Source organism: Sphaerodactylus townsendi, unplaced genomic scaffold (genome assembly GCF_021028975.2).
Source record: "Sphaerodactylus townsendi isolate TG3544 unplaced genomic scaffold, MPM_Stown_v2.3 scaffold_1053, whole genome shotgun sequence".
Classification (NCBI taxonomy): Eukaryota; Metazoa; Chordata; class Lepidosauria; order Squamata; family Sphaerodactylidae; genus Sphaerodactylus; species Sphaerodactylus townsendi.
In genome coordinates, this window is record NW_025949577.1 from 1 (window position 1) to 11504 (window position 11504).

The window sequence follows — 11504 nt, forward strand, 5'->3', positions numbered from 1 at the left end:
TTGCGGGGCCGGGGCAACTAGGGGAAACCCCACAGTGATCTTGGAAAAATGGTGTCTAAGTGGAACAGGTGAGTGGAACTTGGAGCTGTAATATTTTGCAGGGTTATTCTCCACCACTAATATTACTCCAGAACTTTCCTCATTGTCAATAGAAGCTGTTAAAACTTGACTGTCAGTCTACTTGAAGGCACAGAAAGCAACTGTGATTATCTTAAAAAGAAGAAATCTTCTCTTTGGTCAGTGGTCCACGCGGGGCAACATAGCCCCTGGCCCCACCCTGGTTCCAGCTCTGCACTAAACACTGGACTAGACTTGTTCTCATTCTTTTAGCAAGACTGTATTTCTTCCTTGAAGTCCCAGCAAAAGTATGTGGCTGCACAGGCACAACCTGTTCCTCTTCCCTTCTCCTCTCCTCTTACCCCATCATTGACTGCTAATATGCCTGTGGGGCGAATTATAACCCACCAATGTAGGAATCTGGATGTTTCAGAAACTGAATGAATTTCACATGTTGTTATTTTCCTAGAAAGGAATCAACAAAGAGTTTTATCTTTTATTCGGAGTGTTTGATGAAAACCTTAGTTGGTATCTGGATGCAAATCTGAAGTATTCCCTGACTAAAGAAGAGGCTTTTCGGGATCCTGGCTTCAGGGAGTCCAACAGGATGCACGGTACGTTCACGTCCACTCCAGGAGATGAGCAGGTATCACAGACCGCAAAAATGGGAGGTCCCCTTGGTGAAGATCTCAGTGGGTTCTGATCAAACATCTTTGCCTGCTGGCAGACCAGACTCAGTTCCAGTCTGTACTGGGCCAAGCAGTATCTGTCACTCCAAGCAAATCTGGCAGACTTTGGGAAATTTGTATGTCCAGCTGAGACCCATATGCAACTCAGCATTAGGTGATAATAATAACACATCAAGTGAGACTGGTAAGTTGTTTATGTTCAATAGCATGAGCCCCAGTCTGAAATGCTTTAAGGAAAGTAATTTCTCCCCCCATCCTCCAGTTCAAACAATAGCGAATGACTTTCAAAAGCTTGCCTGCTGCTTGTAGGTACAAACAGGGAATGCACATGTGCTCTGAGAGTATGGTCTAAAGGCACAAGGTGCAGCAAGTGTGAAGCTCTGCAGACCCAGGTCTGGCACTTCTCTTGAGAGGAGAAGCCCAGGGACCCAGTCTGTGCCTGTATATGTTCTGTGGAAGAAACGCAGGATGTCAGTGTAACAAATATGTGAAAAGATTTAGTGTACCTCTTTCCCACAAGCCTCAAAGGAGATGGGTCATCTCTGCTTCTGTTTATATTAATGTGGTATATATGCTTTTCCTCACTGAAGCCATTAATGGATTCCTGTTCAGTAACTTGCCTGACCTGGACATGTGTAAAGGAGAAAAGATTTCCTGGCACCTCTTGGGCCTGGGCACTGAAACTGATGTCCACGGAGTGGCCTTCCAAGGGAACACTGTCTTGATGGATGGGATGAGGAAAGACACCATGAGCCTGTTCCCTCACACATTTGCCACAGCACTCATGCAGACGGACAGCGAAGGTGAGGGCCAGATCCGTTCATGCAACACCAATCTGTGGGTTTTCTTAACAGAGCTGATTCCTGTATTCATTGTATGGTGACGGCATTCATGGATTATTGTAGATGTTGTCATTGTGCAGATGACTTATGGCTACCCCACAGGGCTTTCATGGCAAGACACGACATTGGGAAATGTAGCTGGGAGGTTCTGGAAGCTAAATTTAGGCTACTAGGTAACAGGTTAAAGTCCAGGACCCCCAAGGTGGCATTCTCAGAAATGCTACCTGTTCCATGCGCAGGGCGAGCTCGGCAAGCAGAGATACAGGGTCTCAATACGTGGATGAGAAGGTGGTGTAAGGCAGAGGGTTTCAGATTTGTCAGGAACTGGGAAACCTTTTGGGACAAGGCAGGCCTGTACAAAAAGGCAGGGGCTTCATCTGTCAAAGATGAGAGCAGGCTGGCACTCAACATTAAAAAGGTGGCAGAACAGCTTTTAAACTGATCCCTGGGGGAAAGCCGACAGGAGCTGAGGTGACTTCGGTTCAGCATACAGTATCCATGGGGATGCAAACAGAGAGGGAGGTTTTTCTAAATCAACCACATACAAGCGAGGAGCATAGCAATGTGATAAGCAATAGTGTCTACAAAAGGCTAGAGGGCAAAGCACATAATTCCTAGGTTAGGGACAGAGACACAGGTGTCTCTATGCTAATAGTAGAAGCATTCGACCTAAAATGGGAGAGCTGGAGTACAGAGTTTTGAAGGAGGACATTGATGCACCGTGTGGTATCACCAAGAGGGCATGAGAGTGGGAATGAGGGAGGAGAACCAGTGGGATGCTGTTATACTAGATTACTGAAGCTCTAGGAGGAAGGTCAGGACAAATCCATTAAAGGGATTTAACAGGGGTTGCCCACTACACTCAAAGGCAGGCACTCGACTCCGTGGCTCATCCCAATGCAGGGGGAGCTGATTCCCCTACAGAAGCACTGTGGATATCAATGCCAGGGGTCAAGCATAGTTTAATATTGAGAATATATTATCGTCCCCCTGACCAAAGCACACAAGAGGATTCTGAGATGGAAAAAGAAATTAGAGAGGCCAACAAAAGCAAAAATGTAGTGGTAATGGGCGATTTTAACTATCCCACATAAACTGGAAAAATGCATGTTCAGGTCATAGTAAGGAGAGAGCATTCCTGGATGTGCTAAATGACTGTGGCTTAGAGCAGATGGTTGTGGAACCAACCAGGGGAGAGGTGATCCTAGTTCAAATTCTATGTGGGACCCAGGACCTGGTATGGGAAGACAGTGTTGTTGAGCCGATAGGGAACAGCGACCACAATGCTGTCAGATTCAGTATCTCTGTATGCGAACAAGTGACAACTACTAATGTAGTTACATTCGCCTTCAGAAAGGGAAATTTCTGAAAGATGTGGGGGATAGTGCGCAGGAATTTGAAAGGGAAAATCAAGAGAGTCAAAACTGTCCAAGATGCTTGGAGGTTATTTAAAAACACAGTCATAAAAGTGCAGCTGGAATGTGTGCCACAGGTTAGGAAGGCAGCGCCCAGTCCAAAAGAAAGCCGCCATGGTTAACAAGGGAGGTTGAGGAAATTATCAGAAAAAAGAAAATGTCTTTTAGAAAATGGAAGTCCAACTTGACTGGTGAAGAATACCAGAGGTAACACAAATGGTGGCAAAAGAGAAGCAAGTTAGCTGTAAGGGAGGCAAAAAAGGATTATGAGGAACGCATGGCTGCGAACATCAAGACCAACAACAAACAGTTCTTCAAGTACATCAAAAGCAGGAAACCAGCTAGGGAAGCGGTAGGCCCGTTAGATGACAAAGGAACAAAAGGTGTGCTAAAAGATGACAGGGATTGCAGAGAAGCTGATTGAATTCTATCAATGGAGTACTATGTACAATGGAGTACTAGTACTATCAATGGAGGCCCAGGTCACCCGAACGGCTCAGTCGGCTTTTTTCCATCTGCGGCAGGCACGGCAATTGGCCCAGTACCTCTCCTGTCCTGATCTAGCCACTTTGATTCTTGCAACGGTCACCTCCAGGCTAGACTACTTTAACTCTCTCTACGTGGGCTTGCCTTTAGCCTTGATCCGAAAATTGAAACTCGTACAGAATGCAGCAGCCAGGCTTCTTACAGGAGCATCTAGCAGGGACCGGATTACTCCAGTTCTATACCATCTGCACTGGCTGCCGATCGAGTTCTGGGTCATATTTAAAGTGTTGGTCTTGACCTTCAAAGCCATTCACGGCCTTGGACCTGCATACCTACGAGACCGCCTCTCCCCATATCGCCCCGTTAGGCCTCTCCGTTCATCGGAGGACTTCCTGGTGATCCCTGGCCCTAAAGCTATCAGGTTGGCCTCTACAAGGGCCAGGGCTTTTATAGCCCTGGCCCCTACCTGGTGGTACAGGCTTCCAAGGGAGATCAGGGCCTGTAAGACGGACCTGTTCCGCCAGGCATTTGGCCAGCCTGGTTAAATACATCGCTGCCGTTTCATCTGGCCTCCCGTGGGCATAATGGTGGGGAGGGGGGAACGCCATCTGACACTGTACGGTTCCGGGTTTTATTGATGCTAATCAGTTTTATGTTACTTTTAAGCTGTTTTTATCATTGTTGTTCACCGCCCTGAGCCCCTAGGGAGAGGGCAGTTTAGAAATCAAATAAATAAATAAATTCTTTGCATCTGTCTTCACCCAAGATGAGGTGAGGAAAATTCCTGCACCTGAACCAAGCTTCTTAGGAGGTGAATCCGAGGAACTAGTGAAGATAGTGGTAGACAAGGAAGAAGTTCTGGCAGCCATTAATAAACTAAATGCTACCAAATTCCCTGGTCCAGATTGCATTCACCCAAGAGCTCAAGCATGAAATTGTTGATCTTCTCACTTTAATATGCAACTTATCCCTGAAATCAGCCTCCATCCCTGAAGACTGGAAGATTGCCAATGTCACACCAATCTTTAAGAAAGGATCTAGGGGGGACCCAGGAAATTACAGGAGATGATTCCCGACATCTGTTCCTGGTAAATTAGTAGAATCTATCATTAAAGATAAAATTACAAAACATGTAGAAAAGCAAGACCTGCTGAGGAAGAGTCATCATGGCTTTTGCAGAGGCAAGTCCTGTCTTACAAACTTACTAGAGTTCTTTGAGGATGTAAACAGGCATGTGGGTAAGGGGGAACCAGTGGACATTGTCTACTTGGATTTCCAAAAGGCTTTTGACAAAGTTCCTCACCAGAGACTATTGAGAAAACTCAGCAATGAAGGAATAAGAGGGGAAGTCCTCCTATGGATTAAAAACTGGTTGAGGAAAAGGAAGCAAAGGGTGGGTGTACATGGGAAGTTCTCACAACGGAGAGATGTAGGGAGTGGTGTCCCCCAAGGATCCGTTTTGGGACCAGTGCTCTTTAACCTGGAAGTAGGGGTGGGTAGGGGATGACACCAAATTAGGTAGCAAATTGAAAATTACAAAGAAAACAGGGGTCCTTAGAAAGGGCTTCTAATGGACAGCAGTAAATTGGGTGAGTGGGCTAAGAAATGGCAAATGCAGTTCAATGTAGCAAAATGTAAGAAGTGATGCACACAGAGCCAAAGAATCCAAGCTTCACATGCACGCTACAATCCGTGCTATCAGTCACAGACCAGGAAAGGGATTTGCGCGTCTTAGTTGATAGGTCCATGGGAATGTCAACTCAATGCATGGCAGCTGTGAAAAAGGCAAACTCTATGCTGGGGATAATTAGAAAAGGAGTTGATAATAAAACTGCAAGGATTGTCATGCCCTTCTATAAAGCAGTGGTGTGACCGCACTTGGAGTACTGTGTTCAGTTCTGGTCGCCACATCTCAAAAAGGATATTGAAGAGATAAAAAAAGTGCAGAGAAGGGCAACGAGGATGATTGAGGGATTGGAGCACCTTCCTTATGAGGAGAGGCTGCAGCGTTTGGGACTCTTTAGTTTGGAGAGGAGACGTCTGAGGTGGGATATGATTGAAGTCTACAAAATTATGCATGGGGTAGAAAATGTTGACAGAGAGACATTTTTCTCTCTTTCTCACAATACTAGAACCAGGGGGCATACATTGAAAATGCTGGGGGGAAGAATTAGGACTAATAAAAGGAAACATTTTTTCTTGCAACCACGTGTGAAAGATTCAATGGTTTTGGACTATGCTGTGTCACAGGAGGGTGGTATTAAACACTAACCTGGATGTAGTTTTAAAGGGGAGCTTCAGACAGATTATTGGAGGAGAAATTAGATCTATGGCTCATAATCATGATCCTCCATGTAATCTCAGATTGCAAATGCCTTAGCAGACCAGGTGCTCGGCGGCGGCAGCAGCAGAAGGTTGTTGCTTTCGCATCCTTCAGGTGAGCTCCCACAGGCACTTGGTGGGCCACTGCGAGTAGCAAAGTGCTGGACTAGATGGACTCTGGTCTGATCCAGCAGGCTTGTTCTTATGTTCTTAGATGAACTGTTGTGGTTTGCCATTGTCTGCCTCTGCACAGCAACCCTGTTTAGCTTCTGAGATCTGATGAGATCTGACTAGCCTGGGCCATCCTTTGTATTATGAAAGCATTTGTTTCTTTTGTAGAGCAGTGGGGTCAGATTGGAAGTGTCCCCAGTATAACTGTAATTTTGTCTCTCTGAGGCCAAACTTTTGTTTTCAATTTTTTAAAATAAATGGCTCTGCAAATTTGCAGCTAAAGGCACCTGTGGATGGCAGCAATTGGCTAGTGCCTATGACAGCTGCAGGATATCTTGCTTTTTCCCACCCCAAGAACAGTTTTGCAACTCTACCTTTTAGGGACTTTTGAGGTCTACTGCCAGACTAGCAACCATTACCAGTCTGGAATGAGGGGACGTTATTCGGTCCAGCAGTGTGGAAAGGAGGAGCTTTCTCTTGGCAGGCGATATGAGAGAGTGAGGACAGTCTACATCATGGCAGAAGAGGTGGAGTGGGACTACACCCCGGACCGCAGCTGGGAACTGGAATGGCACAATGGCTCTGGTGAGGAAAGGTAACACAATCACTGCAGAAATGAAGGAGGTTTTGTTGCCTCATTTCGACACCCTGCCATGCACAAAGTGTGAGTCTTTTTACCTCCTGTACTGCAAGGCATGTGTATGAAACAGAAAGACTATGCCAGCTTTATCCCTGTGGATCAGAAAAGGGAGCATTTAGCCATATTTTTGGGCAGCAGATAGTTGGGCAATTCCTTCCAAACTGTGAAGCCAGCTTGCAGGGAGCAAAGGAAATGCTGCAGATGGGAAATCAGTCCAAGAGACCATTTAGGCAGGGGTTGAGGGGGGAGATTTCAAGTGGGAACAGGCCACATTCCAAGGCCTATTAAGTAATAAAGTCAACGTTAAATGGAAAAAAGTAGTAGAACTTGTTTTGGTGAATTTTTATACTTCATAATATCATAGCAATAAAGGGCCACAGTTCAGCAACTGAACAGGTTCTTCTAATCAGAAATCCTGTCCCTGGTCTTGCAGGATCTGAGACAGTGAAGCAGAAAGAGACCCTCTGCCAATCAGAGCCTGGCCTCTTTCCCACAACCCTTCATCTGTGGAAACTCCGTTCGCATCCATGAGCTCTCTGGCACACAGATTGTGTTGTTTTATTCATGTCCACAGAGCATCAGTAATGCAACAATAAACTTTAAATTCACAGCTATGACAATGTGTTCCTCAGCCGCAAAAACGGACTCCTCGGCTCCAAGTACAAGAAAGCGGTTTACAGGGAATACACTGATGGGACCTTCAAGACCCCAAAGAACAGGAGCAATGGAGAAGAACATTTGGGCATCTTGGGTAAGAATATAACAATGCTGGTTTCTTTAATTCAGGCCAGATTAGTTCTCCTGAGTGCAGGAGCCTGGCATGATGTTGGAATTCCAAGGAGGCAAGGTACACTATGTCAGTTCATGCTGCAGGTGGGGGCGTGCATCATTTTTTAATGTCCCGTATTTAAAAATCCCTAGAAGTACTATTAACACATCAGGAAAATTGATGTAATTGGTTGACTGACCAAACCCAAATAGTGCTCATCAATGGCTCATCTTCATCCTGGAGAGAAGTGAGTAGTGGAGTGCCACAGGGTTCTGTCCTTGGCCCAGTGCTATTTGCTATTTGTTATCAATGGATGATGAAATAGAGCGCATGCTAATCAAATTTGCATATGACCCCAAAATAGGAGGAGTAGCTAATACCCTAGATCAGTTGTTCTCAAAAACTACCTGGGGGTCGGGACCCCTCTGGGGGTTTAACAACCCTTTCACAGGGGTCGCCTAAGACTCTCTGCATCAGTGTTCTCCATCTGTAAAATGGATAAATCATGGTAGGGTTGAAGGTCACTGACATGGCGATACTAATATTAAAGGGTCCACGCAAACATTAGGAAGGTTGAGAACCACTGCCCTAGAGGGCAGTGTCAGAATTCAAAATGACCTGGACAGATTAGAGAGCTGGGCCAAAACAAACAAAATGAATTTCAACAGAGATAAATGTAAGATACTACACTGAGCTGCATGGCATAGTGGTTAAGTGCTTGCACTGCCACTCACACGGTCAGGAGTTCAAGCCCCCTGTGGGTCAGATATCCTGGCAGCTGGCTCATGGTCAACTCAGCCATCCATCCATTTTTTGGTCGGTAAATTAGTACCTAGCTCATAGCTAGGGGGTAATGAATAGCCGGGGAAAGCAATGGCAAACTACCCCACAAAAGAGGCTTGCCTATAAAATCACTTCTCGCAGTGGTACCCCACGGTCGGACACGACTGAAGGGGAAACTTTACCTTTACACTAAGGCAGAAAACATGATATGCACAGATATAGGATGTCAGGATGCTTATGGGGTGCTGGGGCTGCTTGCTGTTTTGGGCTTGGGGGGGAGGGATTTCAATAGAATATTATGTAGTGTGTTTCTGCTCGTTTTCACCAGCAGGTGTTGGCCAAGGCTGACTCTAACGAACTTTTGTCTTTATCTCACTGTCTGCATATTTCTGCTTTGGTTCATGGGGGAGGGGGGGTGTACACCCTCACTGATATTACTGATGGCTTGTGCAGGGAAAAGTCAGTTCTGGCTTTTCCATGTTGTTCTCAAGATGCTGAATAAGCTACTGTTCTTTACAAAGTGTTGTTTCCATCATTGAGGATCTGACATTAAGCCAGAACTCCTCTCATCGTGCTGCTCTTCATGCTCACATCTGCAGCTGAAGTTGCGCATTTAAAATATATAGTTGCTTTTCTTCAAGGACTGTCTGGCATTCCCTTGTCTCCTCGCAGCATGGCTAGCCTGATTGAGGAGGGAGTGTCTTCCGATTCCAGCAAGACTGGTTCAGCAGGGTCTGATGCCCTTTGGAATGACAAATCGGGTCTGGCAGCTTGCGATCCATACCTGGGAGCAGGTGCGAGCAGGCAGACCACTTCATCCCCCATTCTGGGGGAAGGACTGGTAGCTGCATGGGGCTCCCCGATATCTGGCTGCTCCATTACCGGGAGTTACTGTGAGACGAAAACAAGCATCAACTGTGCCTACAGTCCCTCTGTTGGATTTGGACGAGGGGCCCGCTTGGGCCATGGCTTCTTTGGCAAAAGTACCTGGAAGTTCAACACTTTGTGGAGAAACCACCAAACCAGGGGACGCTGAAATGTGGTGCCACTTCCATAGTCGAGAAGCGGTTTGGGACAATGAGTGGGCAGAGTACCAGAGGGTATTGAACCAGATGCACCAGGATTTGATGGAGCTACACCTGGTGATAGCTCGTATGGAAACGGAACGGAACCAGGCGCGTGAGGAGGCCTGTGTCGTTCGTATGCAGCAACAACAGCCACCTGCACCTGTTCCCTTGGGGGCTGGGGCTCCTGTGGATGGGGCTGGTGGTCTCCCAGCAGCCGTTCCAGCAGATGGGGCAGTACCAGAGACAGCCGGAGCCGGAGGTCTGCCGGCACCACTTCCAGTTCAGCCATGCGATGGCGCCGCTGGTGGGCAACCAAATCAGCCAGCTGGAGGGCAACCGGCTCAGCCGGTGGGGGTTCCTGTGCAACAGATACCTTTAGGCTTTCCTGCCCCACCAGTTCGGCCGGTCCCTCCTGTGTTTCCAGCACTGCAAGTGTAAGGATGGCAATTCTGCCTGGTTCTCTCCCAGCCAGCTGGCCTTGACGGAATGCCTCCAGCCGGGCGACGGGCCAGATTCGGCAGCAACAACCTTGGTGGACGGCTTATCTTGCTGTCCAGGATGAGCATTCCGTTCTCATGAGATGGGCCCGGATGGCCCAGGGAGGGGGGAGGACTCGGGTACGTTATAACCTGTAGTTTGGGCGGGAGGTCTCATTCCTGTCATATCGTGTGTGTGTGCTTTCTAAGATGTCTGAATAAACGGACTTATATTCAAAAGCCTTTTATTTCTGCTCTTTGGAATTCCTTACATTATGACAGGAATCACATTTTAACCTTTACTGTTACATCGAAGTGGATCTCTGGTGTTCCGACATGCAGAGATTGAGTACTCTTGACCATGTGGAAGGCACGATAGCCCCCATAGAGGGTTTTTCCTCTCGAGCCTTCCCTTCCAGATTCTGAGGATCTAGGAGATGGAGATGGGCCGATTTCTCTGGTGACTCTCTCCCGACCTAGAGACAGTACAAGTTTGCCCTTGTTTCATTGGGATGAACAAGGTGGGTCCGATTGCGATGGAGATGCACGTAAACGCTTTGGTGCATTATCCATGGATCAGGCTCCTGTCGATCGGTTCGTTTTCCCTCCGGCTACAACGGAAAGTGGATTACAAACTCCCAAATGCAACCAGTCCCTGAGGAACTGGGACTGACAACCATCCATGCTGACACCCAGGAAGATCCATGGAAAGATTCCTAGACAAAGTACTTTGATGATATTCCCCAGGAGCAGCAGTGGCACAGCACCGGGGCGCGTCCCAAAACTACACGCTGAGGCTGCAACAATGACGCCAAAGCGTCCGGATCGATGATCGGTAGAGGGTTCCACACACTACAAAACCTCTCGGCTCCGGAGCCGGGGGCAAGAATCGAACGGATGGAAGAGCTCCGTGGAGCGGTCGGAGGAATCGAAAAAAGCCCGTCTGAGGTGGAACTTAATCCCCGACTCCTGACCCGTTCCCAATGCCCTCCGAGAAGGAAAGTTGGGACTGATGAAGTGGCCCTGCTGGCGTGAAGCCAAACGCTGCATGGGAGCGCTGAACGCGAACTCTGGGAAGAGGAGGGCGAAACTCTGCAACGAGACCGGTACGAGAAGCAACTTGGCGCAGGAAATCCAAATGGAGTTGGATCGCCAAAGAGAAGCGTTAAGCAGGTCAACAGTTCCAGCAGAATCTGACAATCCATGACAAAGTACTGGATCAATCGAAAATGGATTTACAACAGCTTAGCGCAGAAGGCATCAGGGCCTATCCAAACACGGCGTAATGAACTGACTACAGCAATACAACGAGATGAAGCAGGCCAAATTGGATCGTGAAAGGGCTGACTTACTGCATGCGCGCACCAGGACGCGCTAACACGCAATGAAAGAGGAATTGGCCGACCTGGAACGCAGGATTTCGCGAAGACAGCGGGCTACACTGGCCGAGGGGCTCCGGATAGAGTCTCCCGGACACCTGGCTCCTCTCCTCTCGGGAGAGCACTTAAATGCAATTAGAGGTCCGATTCCAGCGGCTCCCCAACCAGAGCCTCAGCCACTCCCGGTTCCGCCAGTCCCGCCACCTTACCCCTTGCGGCAACAGCCTCAACACGCACCTCGAGCGCTGTTGAAAGAGGATTTTACAGGCCATGCATCCCGGCTCGTTTTGATGGGACTGCATCGAAACTTCCCTACTTCATCCTGCAACTCGATGCCCATATGCAAGAGTATGATGACCTCTGAGTTCCTGAAACGTATGAAAAAAAGTCCGAGACATTGGATCAGTG

General features: G+C 47.7%; 1 protein-coding gene across 1 annotated transcript; it reads left to right on the forward strand.

Annotated features, from left to right (window-relative positions):
• The first annotated feature begins 14 nt into the window (after positions 1-14).
• LOC125424804 (hephaestin-like) lies at positions 15-9620 on the forward strand. Its single transcript, XM_048482231.1, has 8 exons — positions 15-68; positions 527-671; positions 1337-1549; positions 6364-6577; positions 7234-7373; positions 8816-9015; positions 9159-9274; positions 9383-9620. Exons 2-8 carry the CDS (start codon positions 665-667, stop codon positions 9618-9620), a joined length of 1128 nt encoding a protein of 375 aa, XP_048338188.1. The 5' UTR covers positions 15-68; positions 527-664.
• Positions 9621-11504: the final 1884 nt, after the last annotated feature.